Source organism: Leucopleurus acutus, assembly GCF_964270905.1.
Source record: "Leucopleurus acutus genome assembly, chromosome: 4".
NCBI classification, from domain to species: Eukaryota; Metazoa; Chordata; class Mammalia; order Artiodactyla; family Delphinidae; genus Leucopleurus; species Leucopleurus acutus.
The window spans coordinates 74541998-74560072 of record NC_139146.1 but is presented as its reverse complement, the minus strand read 5'-3'; the positions used below and the strand labels follow the sequence as shown (position 1 = coordinate 74560072).

At 42.6% G+C, this 18075-nt stretch overlaps 1 protein-coding gene across 3 annotated transcripts in view; it reads left to right on the top strand.

The window, feature by feature from the left end:
* The first annotated feature begins 9910 nt into the window (after positions 1–9910).
* KDR (kinase insert domain receptor) overlaps positions 9911–18075 on the top strand; it is a 43588-nt gene continuing 35423 nt past the window's right edge. For all 3 annotated transcript variants that reach the window (XM_082838078.1, XM_082838076.1, XM_082838077.1), the window contains exons 1-3: positions 9911–10212; positions 14216–14309; positions 16272–16468. In XM_082838078.1, the coding sequence (XP_082694204.1) occupies positions 10146–10212; positions 14216–14309; positions 16272–16468 (358 nt within the window). In that variant the 5' untranslated portion in view covers positions 9911–10145. The remainder of the gene's footprint in view (positions 10213–14215; positions 14310–16271; positions 16469–18075) is intronic.

Sequence of the window (18075 nt, the reverse complement as noted above, 5' to 3'; positions counted from 1 at the left end):
ATAAATTAGAAAGAACAAATGTGTTAGGAAAGGAGAATTGGCAATATTGAGTGATGCTTGGGATGGGAGGGATGAAAGACAAGCAGTAGCTTTCTAGTGACTGTTTTACCAAGAGGTGTATTTTTTGAGAGATGAACTAGCACGAATCTGCTTTAGAGTGTAGCTTTGGATTCATCCTGCTTTGGCTCAAATCCCGGCTCTACCACATGCAAGCTACATGGCAGTGGGCAAGTTACTTAACCTCTCTGAGCCTTAGTTTCCACATCTAGGAAGTGAAGATAATAATAGTACCTACTTTGTAAGACAGTGTTGAGGATTAAGGGAGTCAACACATGTAAAGTGCTTACAACAGGGCCTGATTTATTAAATGTTAGTTATTTTTATGATATGTTATGATGATAACATTGGAAGAAAGGGGACTATTTCCAGAAGACCAAAAAGGCTTGTCTTCAATTAATTGGAAGGTTAGAGAAAACAGCTATGAAAGCTACACTAAACTGGTCCTCAATCTCACGATATACTGAAGAAGACAGATACACAGACCAAATAAATCTGATATAAAGCAGGATATCATATAGCTACAACAGATATAGAATAATGTATTCTTGGAGTATGGGAAATATAGTAGTCATTAGTTGATTGTCTCCTTAACATTCATATCCTCCTACTTTCTATAAAAACCTTCAGATTTTTCTTTGAGAAACAGTCCCTTCCCCATTTCAGTGATGTGGTTTTGATGTTATTGACCCCACTTCTAATTGCAGGCGTGGACTCTGATTAACCTAACCCTACTGGCATCCTTCTTGTCTACTATGGTCTGAATGTTTGTGTCCCCCAAAATTCATATGTTGAAATCGTAACCCGGAAGGTGATGGTATTAGTAGATGGAGCCTTTGATAGGTGATTAGGTCATGAGGGTGGAGCCCTCATGAATGAGATTACTGCTGTTATAAAAGAGACCCCACAGAGCTCCCCAGCCTTTTTTGCCATGTGAGGATACAATAAGAAGTCTGCAACTTCAAAAAGGGCCCTCACTCAACCATGCTGGCACCCTGATCTCAGACTTCCAGCCTCCAGAATTGTGAGAAATAAGTTTCTGTTGTTTGTATGCCACCCAGTCTGTGGTGTCTTGTTATAGCAGCCTAAATGGACTAAGATACTGCCCTAGTAACTGGTATAAGGATGAGCAAATGAGACGCAAGAGAATGTTTGATGAGGACAGAGTCTTCCTCATTTTTTCTCAAGAGCTTCTGGCAAAGAATTTTCTGTGGAGAGTGTGGTGTGAAGATATACAGCCTTTTTTTTTTTTTTTTTTTTTTTTTACAGTGAGCCTGAGGGCAGAATTGAGAAACTTATACAGAAAAATAGTAGGATGACACACTGAGATTCTAGATAAAACTATCTGAAGTCAGCCCAGAACTTACAGCAGCAGGATCCTATACATTTAAGCCAGATTGAGTTGTTTTTTTCTGTTGCTTACAATCCAAGGAATCCTAACTATTGCAGGTAGGGAACAAGTAATTCAGTTGGCCAGGGGTGCAGCAGTAGGGATTGAAGAGACTTCTTGGGGCCTGGTTTTGAAGGGAGGCCAGTCTCCTATAGACAGATCTTGGAATAAAGTACATTCTAAGCAAAGAGAACATATATCGGGCAAAGCCTGGAGACGAGAGAGTAAAAAGCATTTTTTGGAAGTGGCCAGTGGACTCTATATGGCTGGAATATAGAGTATGTCTATGGTATACTAGAAGATAAGCTGGAAAAACAGGAAGCAGGCGAGGAATGAAGCTTTGAACACCAGGCTTAGGATTTGGGGCTTTATGCTGTGTGCAAATGCCAGCTGTCAAAGATAAAGGACAGATGCACCTTGTGTTTTAGGGAGATAACTTTGGCAACAGAGTGATGGATGGATTGGAAAATTCCAGGACAAAGGCAAAATGGTCATGAATCAGGGCAGTCTGGTGAATGAAAATAGGGGATAGATATGAGAGATATAAAGAATGTAGACAAGATTGGTTTGGGTGGGAGAAAAACATCAGGGGAGTAACACAGCTGCAAGGTATGGAGTATAAGCACTTGGAAGGACTGCACTTGAGGGTGCTGCAGGAGGCAGTACAGGAGTAAGAGAAACAGTGCTCAGTTTTGTACACTTTGAATTTCAGAGCCTGGTGGGATGTATACAGGCAGATATCCAGGAAGGGCTGGAGGTTAGAGTCTGGAACTAGGGTAGAAACCAGAGCTGGAAAGCACAACTTTGCATGTTATCCCCATAAAGAAGACAGTCAAAGGCACAAGGGGGAATGAGGTCCCTGAGAGAGTCATGGAAGAGGAAAAAGGATGATGACCAAGAATGATTTGGAGATTCCCTATGTTTAAGGTTGAGCAAAGCAGCTTAAGCCAGTGAAAGGCATTGGCTGGAGAGGTAGGCGTGTACAGTGTAATGAGAATCAAGCAAAGACAGCGCTTTAAGATGGGGTGGACAATGGAATGGATGTGCTGGAGATGCTGGGCAGAGTCAAAACTGAGAAGAAGCTATTGTATTTGAGAAGAGAAGATGCGGGGTCACCTCTCTCTTTCCGGAACTTTTTTTTTTCTTTTTTCCGTACTCGGGTCTCTCACTGTTGTGGCCTCTCCCGTTGCGGAGCACAGGCTCTGGACGCGCAAGGCTCAGCGGCCATGGCTCACGGGCCCAGGCGCTCCGCGGCATGTGGGATCCTCCCGGACCAGGGCACGAACCCGTGTCCCCTGCATCGGCAGGCAGACTCTCAACCACTGCACCACCAGGGAAGCCCACTTTCCAGAACTTTTACAATGAGGAATGGTAAAAGTAACCAACAACCAAGTAGCTTTAGGAAGAAGCAAGGTCAAGGTCCTTCTTTCCTAGGATAAGGAAATCTAAGTGTTTTTGTATACAATCCAAAGACCATTTTAGTGTCTAATATTTTCTATGTGTTGCTTTGTTACAAGACTCATTTTCTCTACATCTGGAACTTCTATTTATATTATGTGGTCAGATGCATGAAATGACTCCCTTATGGCCTTTCATCTGCCTATAACCAGCCTGACTAATTTTGGGATGATTATCAGTTAGATCTGAAGTTGTATTTTTTACTTTATTTAAAACTGTCTCTCTGTGTGAGGTGTTCCTTGCTGAGTCGTTCTGCTTGTTTTATTATGTTCACCAAAGCAGTAACGTATGAGAAATGAATGTTCAGAAACACACGGAAAGAGAATTTTTATTTGTGCCTCAAGGAACTCCTCACCAATGTTTTGGAAACTCTGGAAACTAAATTTCTATACAAAGACCATAAAACTTTTCTGCTTCCATTGATTAGCTGTCATTGCTGGTGAAGCAACACTAGTGGAAAATGCTATCTTTATTCTGGAGAAATGTGAAAAGCACTGAATACTAATACACCTAAACTGGAAGTGGATATATTCTTCTGTGAGGGATGAGTGACTTATAATAATTCTCTAGGAAACGAAAGAATTTGTTTTTGCACTGTTCAGTTCCTTGAAAACTTGAGAAACTTTTAAGAGGGGAGATGACATTAATTCACTGGAAAATGGTTACAACCTGCAAAGGGCACAGACATAAAATTCGGGACACACATTTTTTGTATAGCACATGCAAACCTTATAAATGCTCTTTTTCTTTTTCTTTGTTACTCAAAATAAAAAAAAAAACAACTCCAATCTCCACTGATTAATAAATTAAGAACTTTTTCACTCTGTGTCTATGTTGATGTTGTATAGTTCTATTTATTCCAGTAAGTTGCTTCCTGTAAAGGTAATTGTGATGGATACCCAAGAGGCATGTAATTCTGAGGGGGAAAAAAGTGAAGAAGAAACAAAGAACAGCAGAAATGGAAATAATAAAAATAATTTGAACTTTATCAAAGTATTGAGAAGAGAGGATGCACAGAGGCTGTGCTAGGCATTGAAAATACAAAATAGATTTCACCTAAACTCCTGCTTTTGAAGGAGAAACATTCACATAAACGTAGTCATATTATCATATATCATATCATAAAAGTGCTGTGTGTATATAGGAAAAGGAAAGTAATTTCCTGGCTCTGTGAATAACAAAATAGTCCAAATTAATTGGTCTAGGATAAAGTATAAATTCAGTATAGCTCTGGATATATTTATTAAGTGTATGACTATTATTTAAATGTGAAGTTAAGAATGATTTGTAAGGTACATTTTACATAGCTAGTACATATCATTTGAACCCCACAGTATTTTTGATGATAGCTCTATTTAACTACACATATCATGATAAGTATGTAATGTACAGGGTACATTTTACTAAATAAGCATCAACATCATGCATTTCACCATTCTTATTACACCTTAACCACCATCCTTCTACACAACCACCTGCTCAAGTAAGATTTAACCTCTGCCTGTTTTTTCTGGGAGGATCTCAATTGAAGAAGGCAGTTGAATAAAAAGCTAAAACTTTACTTGGGAAGGACATTTGAGCTGGATATTGAAGGTCAAATAAAAGTTTTCTAAGACAGTAAAGGACAAAAAAAAATCCATGGCAGAAAACAAATACCCCAAATGCCCAAGTGATTATGTACATAGGAGCAACTGCTTCTCTTTGAAGGGGTAAGGAGGTGAAGATCCAGTTGGGTTGGGGTTCCTGGGGCGGGGGAGAGGGAGATCTAGTTACCTGCCTTTAATTCTGCCTTGATTGTCTGTCACAGAATGAGTCTCCTAAGTCACCCTTGGACTTCCGTCCACCTAGGAAAATGGAAGCCATCATCATGGAGAGGCTGAGGAAGCCAATGGCATCTATTGACTCAGCCTCACCCCTTGAAGGAGACCAGTCCTCATCAAGAAACTATGTGCTTGAATTATACTCCAATAAAGATGTTAAAAAAAAAAGGGAAGTATGTTAAATAAAAATATTAAACTATTCCCTTAAAAAAAAGAAAGAAAGAAAGAAACTATATGCTTGGAGGAATCTGTCTTGGATGTTTACTACCTCTCTGCTTTTAAGTCCTGATTCCACTACTTTTAGTTGTGGGACTTTGGAAAAGTTACTTAAACCTTCAAATCTCATCCCCCACCCCCATATGAAAATAATTATAGTATCTTCACTGAGTTATTGTAAACATTACAATAAGTTAAGCGAAAGAAAATACCTGGCATATAATAAGTGCTCCAAAAATCGACTTCTTATTATTATTATTATAAAAAAAAACAAAGAGTGTCTTGATTTTTAACCAATCATTAACTAATGGTGAGAAAACTATGCATTGATTGTTTGCAAAGAGATAAAACAACTGTTTTTTTTCTTTTTTGCAAGACTTTTAGGAAGGCAAAGGATCATTTACTTAAGGATAAACAATTCCTTGTCTTCACTCTTCTTCTTCACTGAGAATTGCTAACAGTGCTCGCTGCCATCATGGGATGTTGCAAGGATGAAGCAAACGATGCAGCGAAGCATTCAGAACAGTGCCTGCTCACAGAATGTGCTCAGTGAGTGTTGGCTACTTTTATTGTTTTCTAACATCCTTCTCTGGTGTTATGTGGATTTTCAGTTGGTTACTTAAATTCCCTGCATGCTTTCCACTTTTTAAAATTGTTCTATTTTGGGCTTCCCTGGTGGCGCAGTGGTTGAGAATCTGCCTGCCAATGCAGGGGATACGGGTTCGAGCCCTGGTCTGGGAAGATCCCACATGCCGCGGAGCAACTGGGCCCGTGAGCCACAACTACTGAGCCTGCGCGTCTGGAGCCTGTGCTCCGCAACAAGAGAGGCCGCGACGGTGAGAGGCCCGCGCACCGCGATGAAGAGTGGCCCCCGCTTGCCACAGCTAGAGAAAGCCCTCGCACAGAAACGAAGACCCAACACAGCCAAAAATAAATAAATTTACAAAATTGTTACATTTATCCTTGTGAGATATAGCAAGCAACTATATGGGTGAGTTTGGGGAGGGCACATAGGCATGCATATTTATAGTAACAGATTTTTCCTGTGCAGGTGGCAAGTAATGAAGTTCTGTTTCATTTGTCTCACCAAAAGAATGGGGAGTTTGTTTTATATTTATTAGAATGTAAGACCTGATGAATGAAGCCAAACACTGATAGAAACATCCGAGGCGAGCCTGGCTTTGCGGTAACAAAACCTTCTTTTCCTTGAACATACCAATATGTTTTAAGTTTAAGTTAAAAATAAGTCACACAGAGAGAAAAATACACATAGGTGTGTAAGGAAGGTGGATAATGAGAGATAAAGGGTGCTCAGGATCTCCCAGTGCATGATAGTCATGAGTACAATGGGCTATGAAATCCAGCCAACATCTGGCAAGGTAGTCAGGGCTCTGGTAAGTTAGAGCATAAACAAATATTGGAAACAAATTAAGTGAAGTAAACAGGAGAAAGTGACATGCAAATACGTAATCAACAAATGGCAATATTTGAAAACTATAACAGCCACTAGAAGGGAGAGTTGAATCTTGATCCATATATTTTATTTGTAAAAGTTACACTTTCTCATTTTGACAAAATGCCATAGAAATACATGAAGTAAAAAGTGCAAGTTCCCATCCACTTGCCTCTTTGCTTCAACCATTTCCCAGAGGTAATGTCAAGACCAACTACGGAAAAGTCAATGGTATTATACAAAACCGGCCAGCACTTTGATTATAGTTACTTAAAACAGGTTTTTTTAATCATGGAAAATTTTAAATGTGTAACTGTAGAGAGAATAGTAAAATGAACCTTTATGTACTCATCATCCAACTTCCTCAGTTATTAACCTTTTGCTAGCCTTCGTATTTACTTTTTTAAGATATGAAGTCCAAAATACTGGTGGCAATGGAACAAAAGTTGGCACTGTGGAGTGTAATTTATGCAGTATGCTTTGATGATATGAACAATTTATATTCTTTGTGCACAAAGCCCGATGAAACAGCTGGAGATACAGAGCACTCTGTGATTAAGTTAAATTTGCCCTGGGTGGAGCTATTGTGAGGACTGCTCATTTCTGCTCACGTTCACCACTAGTAACCCTAGTCTCTCCTGTAATATCTAGCACGTAGTAGGACCAGAAAATGTTATTGAAGAAATGAGCCTTATTTACCATTCAGATCTTAGCAACATGAAGGAGATAGTATAATTAATCTTTGCACAGTGTTTCCCAATGTGCGTTGGGTGCTTACTGTGTGCTAGGTGCTTGTGCTTACTAGGTATTAGGTCAGGCTTTATGTGCAGTAACTCATTCAATTCCTGCAAAAACCCTAGGGAGAAGGTTCTGTTATCATCTTTTGTGTTTCATAGATATGCACCCAGTAAGTTGGTCAAGATCATGTGGATAGTAAAGCGGTAGACCTGGGAGACAAGCCCAGCCAGTGTGGCCCCTGTGTACTTAGCACCACTCTTGGCTGCTTCACCCCCAAAGGTGCCTGAATACCATTTACGGGGCACTGAACGCACTTGCCTACTTTGATAGATGGTGATCTTACCTGTACTGTCTGATTAACTCACAAATCACTCCTTTGCAGCAGTGCCAGATAATGGGAGGGTGTTGCACATGGAACAGACTTAAAAAAAAAGAAAGAAAGAAAGAAAACAAAAAAAAACCCCACCAGACTTTGTCATTTTTCATGAACACAAGGTACTTCTTAGTGCTGTGTGGGAGGGAATGTGGTAGACTGATTTCATTGAGACCCTGCCAAATTCTGGTCTTGTGGCCATCAAAGACGCATCATTTCCTCCAAGACTTCTAAAGGGGGCTATTACCATGGGCCTGCAGGTTCTGGTTTGCATTCAGAGGAGACACTATCTTCTTAAGTGAGACGTGGAAGAGGAAGTGTCATGAATTGTAAATAAAGCTGAGAGAGAAGAATTGTTTGGAGATGGAGATGGAGAAAAACTGCCTGCTCCAAACCAGGTTCCATCTCCCTCCCCCTTATCCAGCTTTGCCAGAGCCCATCCTGTTTTCCTTGCTAAGTTTACTTGCAGGAAGAGAGGAGTTTCTTTTAAGTATACCCCTGGCCCTGACGAATACCTCCTAGATTAAATATTAGTGCATCTATACAGTGCAACACCATGCCACTATGAAAAGGAACAAGATGGAGCCCTAAAGCTTGATGTAGAATGACCTCCAAGTTATATTTTAAAGTGAAAAAAGCCAACACTCAAGCAGTATTTATACCAAGGGTACCCTTTGTGGAAGGAGGAGCATGATATACTTATGCCTATATGTGCATAGAATTTGCTTGGGAAAAAAGGAAAGGTAAAAATGCCTGCCTCTGCCGAAGGAAGGACTTTTCATTCTAAACCTTTTCATATTAAAAAGATTTTTTAGGGCTTCCCTGGTGGCGCAGTGGTTGAGAGTCCGCCTGCCGATGCAGGGGACACGGGTTCGTGCCCCGGTCCGGGAAGATCCCACATGCCGCGGAGCGCCCGTGAGCCATGACCGGTGAGCCTGCGCGTCCGGAGCCTGTGCTCCGCAACGGGAGAGGCCACAACAGTGAGAGGCCCGCGTACCGCAAAAAAAAAAAAAAAAAAAAAAAAAAAAAAAAAAAAAAGAGAAGAAACACTTTACATTAATGTGTATTTCAGGAGGAGGAGTTTGGACTAGATGTAGAAATAAAATATTTCTACCTCTTCATCTCCCTGAAGGGTGGTCCTTTAAGTTGTCATTTAAAAGCACCTGCGAAGTAAGAGACGGAGGGATCTGGAAGATCCCATTTAATGAAGTTAGGGGACATCTGTCACTTCCCAGGTGTGGGGACAGATGGAGAAAAAAGAACAAATGTAGTTAGAAAGGAAACAGAGAGTCTACAGAGCCACAAGGAATCTACACCTGCTGAGAGAGTTGGGAGGTTTGGTACAGAGTGTTCTGGGTGCCCAGGGTCTGGCCAGTAACTCATTGTCTTATTGTCAAAGTGAGACAGGGTCTGGGCTTTGCTTCATTGCGTCTCCAGGGAAGCCCGCCGCTGCGGGCGGGCCTCCTTCCCCGCGGCTTAAGGGGTGCTTGGCTGGAAGCTGTGCTCTGAAAATGCCCGGGAAGCGTCAAGCGACGGACTCCTGGTCGGGTAACCCGGTGGACGAAACCTTTTCTCAAGGAAACCCACACGCGCCGCGGATATTCGAGAGCCCTGGGTACTTCCAGCTCCCCGGAGGCCTGAGGTAGGTTTTTGGTGAAAGCCAGGTAAGACGGGGAGGGTCTGAAATTTAAATGCTTTGGGGGGCGAGGCAGGTAACTTAAAAACAATTGAAGCCGTCAGGTGTAAGAGGAAATAGTGGGAACTTTGGAGAGCTGCGCAAGTGAGTATTCGGACTAAAGGCATTCAGTTTCAGATTTTTAAACTACAACTGTGCTGGCCAAGCAAAACACTCATACTGGCTGTAGTCACAGTTTGCGATCGTGCATTCGCCTCTGCTCAGTATCCGCTTCTGCCTCGTTTCTTCAGCCTGCCGCTGATCCTCAGCCTGTGCCCCAGCCACTTCAGAGGCGCGCAGAGCTAAGACCGTCCCAAACTTTGGCGCTCCTCCTGAGGGCGCAGTGTCCCTCGCAGCACTCCCAGTGTTGCTCCCCAACATCTCGGGGCGGGAGGGCAGCCACCGACTGAAACTTGGAGTGGCTCAGAACCCGTTATGGGCTACATTTTCTTTCAGAAATGGAGTGGTTGCGCCCGGAACGTTCACCCTTGGGCCACTCCGGGCCAGACGCAGTCCGGTGCAAGTGGGGAGATGGGGAGATGTAGTGGGCGTGGGAAGCACCGGGTCCACTCACAGAACCCGGCTGAGGGGCGGGGCCGGCTGCGAAGGGAAGCCCCGCCCCGCATAGCCCCGCCCCCGCGCTCTAGAGTTTCGGCTCTGGCTCCTCACCCAGCACTGAATCCCGGAGAGCCGGAGGTATAAGGTTGCGTTTCGTCTGCCCGCAGGGGGTATCACTTGCCCGCTACAGAAAGCCCTAAGCTGTCTGGCAGTCGGGCTACCCTCTCCTGCTGGCACCCTAAGACGCCCCTGCAGCCGCGGCCGAAGCCGGGGCACCCTCGCCCTGAGAGCGTCGGAGCCCTGCGCGGCGGCGCGCATTCCACCTCCGCGCCTTGTTCGCGGAGCAGGACCAGGGAGAGAGAACCGCCGGTCGAGTTCTGGGCACTGCGCCCGGCGCGAGGTGCGGGATGGAGAGCAAGGCGCTGCTGGCCTTTGCTCTGTGGCTCTGCGTGGAGACCCGGGCTGCCTCTGTGGGTAAGGAGCCCACTCCCTAGAAGGAAAGCGGAGAAGGTCGGGTACGGGCGGAGAGATAGGGATGCGGAGAGGCCCTGGAGGCCGGACCTAACTGGGAGTCATAGAGCTGGAGAGGTGAAAGTGACTTCACACTGTGTTTTTTCATTTATCAAAGAGGAAACTGAAGCTCAGTAACTGGCCTAAGATTACGCAGCGAGTTGGTGGTCTCCTGAGCCCAGTTCCATTTCCGCGACTCTGGCCTCCGACAGGGCCTGGGCTGGAGCGTGTCCTGCAGAGCCGATACACCCGTGCTCTTAGCAGGCGGGAGTGGGAAAGCGCCTGTGGCTGGCAGGCAGGAGGTGCCCCCGCAGGCGGGAACAGGCGGTGAAGCGTTGTCCGGCTGCGCGCACCATCCTAGCCAGGACGCGGGGAAGGAAGCCCTTAGGGGGCCGCGAGCCGGCTCGGCAGACGGCAGCGTGCGCGTAGCTCTGCCTCTGTAGGAGTCGAACGGGGAACCCGGTCTACTGTTCCCTTTTGGTTCGAACTCACGTACACACCCAATGTATAAGGTGGGGTCTAGGGGAGAGGGAAACTTTTTCTTCTTCCTGGTGCAGGACGCCGCTCTCCTCGCAGAGAGAAAGGGGAATTGGGCTTGGACCTGGGGCTGTGACAGCTTCCCGAAGTGTCTCCAAGTAATAGTCACCTTCTCATGTAAAACAGTTTAACATCTTTCAAAGCGCTTTGGTCTTTCGGGTAAGCACAGGTCAGAAGTTCACGTTCTGAAAACTTGCTCTGAAGGTTTTGGTACCTAGATTGGGCGCCACTCGCCACTCTCCTTGTCGTCTAAAATTTCACACTCCTTGAAGATTAGGAACACGCATGCCCTTGGTGCAATAAATTCTCTCTCTCCCCCATCCCTATTTCCTTCTCTGTTTATCTCTCTCTTTCTCATCTGTCTCTAATCTCTTTCCTGTAGCCAGTTTGTTGATTTACAGATTTCCACTCTTTGGAGGGTGAGAAAGGGGAGAGGGTGGAAAAGGAAGAAAAGGTAAAATGATTCAGGTGAAAATTCCTTATAAATTAAAGAATCACATGTCTTTTTTTTTTTTTTTAAAGACACCCACACACATATATAGTAACAAGATCATCTGTCTATAGTTACTGAATTTTCTGAATGACGACTTGGTTCATCCAGGCCAGCTCCACCAGGAACACTCATTTGTCCCTGACAAGACCTCTCTCTTCCCCTTTATGGTGAGAGAATGAAGCTCTGGAACTTGTGGTTTGTTCTGTATCCCACAAAGAAGTGAGTTGCTTTTAAGTCTGGGGTGTTTCATAGCACAGCAGTAGTAACCGTAATCGGGCTGCCCTGAATATAATGATGAGGTTGCCCTTTTGGAGTGTGTGACTTGCTTAATTGGATTGGGCTATAATTGATGCCATCAAATTCTAGAGACAGAGGCACTGTTGTTTTTCCTTCCTGTCTTTGAGCTGGAAGGGTAATAGTGCACAAATGAATTAATTTTGGCCATGGAATTTGAACATAGAAGAGCTTTTTATTGAGTAGCAGCGTATGTACTTCTTAGAGTTATTTCTTTAGAACTTTCTGAAGAGCAGAACTCAAACTTGTCAGTGAAAATGAATGAAGCTTATTGGAGCAAAAAGAAATTGAGTGTTGGTCTACATATATGAATTTGAAGTTATCATTATTGATAGCCTTGTTGAATAGTTTTTTGTTGGAGACATGTCTCTAGAATAGTATGGTGTTGTTTTGGCTCCCTATGAATGGAGAACCTTTTTTTTTTTAACATTGGAAAGTGTGTCTAGAGTGTGAGATAATCTGTGGCAGTGATTTACAGGAGAGGTTCAAGAATCTTTTATTTTTGTGGTGGGGTGAGCTTGGCTTAATTAGAGCTTAGTCTTTACTACCATTTTTTTTCTCACATGAATGTGCCCAAATAATGGGTTCTTTCTCATTTGGGTCATCATAGGAATTGTATTAAGTTACTGTTTTTGACATGTTTCTCAACCTAGTGTTTCCCAGTCAAGTTTGATATCTGTGCTCATCCAAATGAATTATTTTCATTTTCCTTCCGTGACACAAAATGGGGCTCCATTATTGGAAGACTTTTCTTTTGCTTTTAAACACTTTGCTTTATTGTTTGCCTACTTTGGGAGCAGTTATTTCCTTCATATTGAAAAGTGCTCTGCTGATTAACTGAGCATGACCACCCAGACCAATAGCCATCCAACAGTGGCCCGTAGACCATGTATGACCGCGTCACCTACAAATGCAGATTTGTAGGCCTAGGCATATTCTGACACGTGCTAAAGTTTAAGAACCACTGCCCCAAACCCATGGCAGTTCCAACGCCAATTAGTTCCTGAGATTTATTGATATAAAGTAATTTCCAGTTAAAAAAAATTTTTTTAATATTGATTAACAAATCTACAGCAGCCTATTTTACACATCTGAGTGAGCGTATGAGAACACGAGTCATCAGCTGTTCATTCTGCCTGCAGCTGTTCACGTTGGGGTCCACAGATTCAATGCTGTGCATATTTACACTGGATATTTGCTCATACTCTGTTTATTCATACTCTTTCATATTTGCTAATACTCTTTTATTTGCCCAACAATGTCAATCCCAGTTTAGGCCTAGAGAGTCATTTGTTCTTAGTGGATGTGAGTTAAGGATCGTAAGAAGCTTGGGTGCTTACCCAGCATCAATCACTTTTTAAGGTTGTGTTTTGAAGATCTAGATATGAGTTAAGACCCTGACATGGTGGACAGTTTTTCTTTCTCTGATGCTTTATCAACACCTGGTAGTTCTTTGCATTTAGTTGGCAGAGAACTCAGTCTTCTTGCTGTAGAGTGACCCATGGCAAGGAATCTGTTCCATGGTATATTTAGGTAGACACTTTTCCTGTGTTCCAAGCTTGGTGTCAGGACAAGCTCAGCGCTTTGATCAGTAAGTTGAGATTCCCCAGTTGTAATTCATTAGCATTACCCTTTTTTTAACTTATTTTTTCTTTAACTTTATTATTTATTTACGACTGCGCTGGGTCTTCGTAGCTGTGTGCAAGCTTTCTCTAGTTGCGGCGAGCAGGGACTACTCTTCATTGTGGTGCACAGGCTTCTCACTGCCATGGCTTCTCTTGTTGCAGAGCATGGGCTCTAGGTTCACGGGCTTCAGTAGCTGAAGCATGTGGGCTCAGTAGTGGTGGCTCGCGGGCTCTAGAGCGGGGGCTAAGTAGTTGTGGTGCACGGGCTTAGTTGCTCCGCGGCATGTGGGATCTTCCCAGAGCAGGGATCAAACTCATGTCCCCTGCACTAGCAGGCAGATTCTTAACCACTGAACTACCAGGGAAGTCCTGCATTACCCTTTTTAAGTTCTGTTTTCTGAAGGAAAGTATATGCATGTTATATGACATGGGAACATGTTTCTTTCCTCAGTTCCTCTCATCTAGTTTTAATGTACAGTCTTTCAACCTTGGCAGTTCAGTTACCAGAGGAAGTGCACTAGAAAATTGATAAAGGAAAATGAGACAATGTCATGGACATTCCCACCCCCCTCAAAGTACATGGATGAACTATATAGAAATCTCTCTAAGTAGTATTCATTAATCAGCAATTTAGTCAAATGTGTGCATCCTATGTTTTATAAGAAATGTCAGTGGGTCCTTTCCCAGGGGAGTGAGATCATCAGATGAAGGTTCATTTGGTTTCAATGTCCCATATCCTTTTGTAAGACCTTGAAGTTGGCAATGCAGGAAAACAGGAACTCCACCCTCGCTCAATGAATTGCAGAACTGTTGTGTTGGTTTATGACCATCTGCCCATTCTTCCTGTTATGACACAGCTTGTGAACTTTTACTGGGAATGGTGAAAAGTAAATTCACAAGTTTTACACAATGAATTGCTGAAGAGGTGTTTTAAAGTATAGGGTGTGCATTGTTTATGGAAGGTGTTTCCTATTGGGTCTGAGTGGCAATTATATTCATTTATTTAATTTGTTTCTAGGTTTGTCTAGCGTTTCTCTTGATCCACCCAGGCTCAGCATAAAAAAAGACATACTTACAATTATGGCTAACACAACGCTTCAAATTACTTGCAGGTAAGGATACATTTTAGATTCAGATTTCCTGTGTCAAATATCATTGTTTATTAAAGAAAAAATAATTTCCATACATCAGAATTATAATAGAGTCTTCATAATTGTGTGTAAGTAGTGAGGTTTCTAAGAGCTAATGTAATAATGAAAACAAGAGGAAGGTCTTCTCTGGAAAATTCTGTACAATTTTGCTGGCATTTTTTTCCTACTACCCTCTGCCAACACACACATACACACACACACACACACACACACACACACACACACACACACACACACACACACCTAATAACCAGTATAGCACCTAGCGTATATTATGTAATACACATTCAATAAATATTGAATGAATAAATGAAATCTTTAGAGTTAAAGAAGTTTGGGGACGTATTTGTTATACTCAGAATGGCTCTTAGACATCTGTTTAGCACTTTTCAGGAACTTTATTTTATGGAAAAATTCTGACTGTAGTTGCAATTTTATATTCAGTCATTAATATTGCTGAGTGCATGTCAAGCTCTGGCCTGAGGTTCTGGCATGTCTCTTTCACCAGCTAGCAAGAAGTCATGCTCTTGATTTTTGCTAGCTGGGGAAATAGGCCTCTTTGACAAGATGAGGAGGCGTCTAAATTTTGCTTTCCAGCCCTTACCTCAGGGAGAAAAGTAGAAGACTTTAGGGTTTAATGTAGTGATTATGTATGACAGAGCCAGAGGCTTCTTGGGACCGGTGTGGTTTTGGCAGAGGAGGTGGGTAGAGGTGATCTTGCCCCCTGAGAACAGTGCTGATGGTCCACAAAGAACCTTGGGGAGCTTGTTGCCATTGTTTTTGCTTGATGAATGCCAAGTGTTCAGCACAGTGACACAGATCTGTTTTAGCTTGCCGAGTGTAAAGGATACCCTAGTTGCCTTATCAAGGGTAGGGGACCAATACCCAACCCTTGGGAAAAAACATAGTAACAGGTGCTGTTTGCCTAGCTTTGCTACTTCAAGATGCATTTCTCAGCAGATTTTCCTCTTACCCACCCTTAACAACAAAGGTTATTTAAAATTCCCCAAGATTCTATATATACACCTCTTATGTCCCCAGAAAAACAATGGAGTGTGTTAAAAGTAACTTCATTAATGTAACTGCAACTTCGTGGAAATTTCAAGTTCTTTAAAGAAGGGTCAGTGCTGTTACATTCTTCTTGATGTTGACTGTCTTCCTTGGGGCTTTGTAGAGAAATGCTGCAATGAAAGTAATCTGTGCTTTAATGCCATCCTTCCAAGGTCCTACGAGGCCCTTAGACAGTTGCATCCCCTTCCTTCCTAACCTCACCTCTTACTCTCCCGACTGCCCACTCTTCTCTAGCTACGCTGGCTTCCTTGCCATTCCCCGAATACTCCAGATAGGCACCCACCCCAGGGCCTTGACATTGGCTGTTCCCTCTGCCTGAAACTCTGTTCCTCCTGATATCTATACGGCCCACTTCACCAAGCCCCCTCCCTCTAGAACTCTTCACTTGTTTCTTTGCCTCTTCTAGACTTTCTTCATAGTATTTATCACCACCTTTTATACAACATATTTTACTTACTTTTTAAAAGTTTCAGCTTTATTGAAGTTTACGTACTTTTTTACTGCCTGTCTCCTCCAACTAGACTCAAGTTCCATGAAGGCAATGATTTTTATCTGATTTGTTCACTGCTGTATTCCCAGTCTTCAACAACGTTTGACACATAGCACATGCTTAATAAATATTTGTTGGTTGAATAAAATAAGTAATAGAAAACTCGGGAATCCTTATAAGTGATTTCTGAAGCTGAGACTCTGGCTTTTTGTCATTTGTCCATATAATCTGTCATTGTGGTAGAAGGCTATGAATCTCTCTGTTGAGGAGTTTGTATAAGTTTGAGAACTAAACCTTCTATTTTCTTAGAAACAGCCTCATAGGCATTTCACTTAAATACTTGCTTGGAATGAATTTTTCAGGGGTCAGAGGGACTTGGACTGGCTTTGGCCCAACAATCAGAGCGGCTCTGAGAAAAGAGTGGAGGTGACGGATTGCAGTGACAGTGCCTTATGTAAGATGCTCACCATTCCAAAAGTGATCGGAAATGATACTGGAGCCTACAAGTGCTTCTACCGGGACACTGACATGGCCTCCGTCGTCTATGTGTATGTTCAAGGTAAGTGGTTAAATGGAATTCACTTCCCAAGTTAATTTACCAGTTACAAAACACAATCGGTGCAAAGAAGAATCCGGACAACAAAGGCTCGCTCTAAAGGCTCTCTGCCAACAGGAATCTACAAAATTCTTCTCTCCCAAGGCCTCCTCTGAGTACAAGACTCAGTGATTTGTTCTGCAGTTTGGGCCTTGCTACATCTCTATTGCCCAATTAGTTTGGTTCTGATCTTTGTTTCTAAGGGAAATCTGTGTTCACAGTTGGCAATGGAGATTTATAAGAAGTCTTCTGATGCTTGAGAAAAAAAACCCTGACATCCTCGAAAAGGAAGATTCAGGGGAGAATTATGGAGAGGTTTCTGTGGAGAGATAGGTTATCTACAGCAGATTCGGAGATTTCCCCAAGAATGCACAGGGAGTCAGCCAAGGGCTCTGGAGCTTTTTTTGTTCATAGGAACTTTTCTTTTCCCACTTACACTTTATAAAAAACAATTTCCATACACTTGTGCAAATAAAGTCACTGCCTCAAAAGGCCTTTGGAGGACAGTGTTTCCTTTGCTTGTGTGGTCTGAGATCTTGGATGACACGCTCCATCTTTCTATAGTTTGCAATTTGGGATTTACACTGTGGAGGCCAACTTAACATCCATGTAGGGTAAACTCCATGTCACATGTATTTAGCATTTATAATCTGAATTATTCGTTCCTTCGTGTTTCAAAAATCTTATGCTAACTTAAGAAAACCTGACTTAACTAATGAGATATGAATCATATAACTTGGGTGGGTATAAGTCTATAGTATAATATTTTGCTTAGATATACTAAATATTTTTCTTTTCAGTAAAGATGAGCTTTTTAGACATTTTATTTATACATTTACATACCTCTGTACATCCTAGAGAATTTGAAGCAGGTGAAGATGGCTTAGACTTTTTTCCAGAAGCATCTTTTACAGAACAGGAATTTCATCAGCTTTGGGAGACACACTTGCACATCTCCATTTGCGTTTCAATAGTGCAGTATGGTCAGTGCAAGGGAAGAATGGGGACCACATCAGAATAACGTATGTCACTCCTGGATTGCACAATATTTGAGAATTACTTTTGCCCAGGGTAAGCACAGTCCAAGGTAGAATTTTGTGCTCTCCTCCCCTCTGCAGAAGTTGAAAGAGACAAGGCCCAGATCTTCGAGAATTTCTGGCTCCTTTTGATCTGGCAGTCTTGGGAGATCAGGCTTTCTCAGAAGATTGCAAGGATTTCCTGCTTTCAGGCTGTCTGGAAATACTACAAGATGAACCTCTCCCATAATATCTCGTTATTTCCTTCTCCCCAAGTCAGGAAACCTGGAGACATGTGAAAATTCATTTCATGAGTTACAGTAAATATTTTATTTTGAGAGGATGGGTGGTTGTTTGGGTTTCTTTTGTTTATTTCCTCTTTTTGGGATACTGAAATAGAATTGATTTACTGAATAGCTTTAGTCTTACGTCAAGGGGTTAATTTAGCTTCCAAAGACTTGCTCTGTAAGCAAGCTATGTAATATTTCATAGCATGCAGATGAAAGGTAGGTAATATGAAGAAGTAGCAATCCCTAGCACTGTTTATTTGTACAC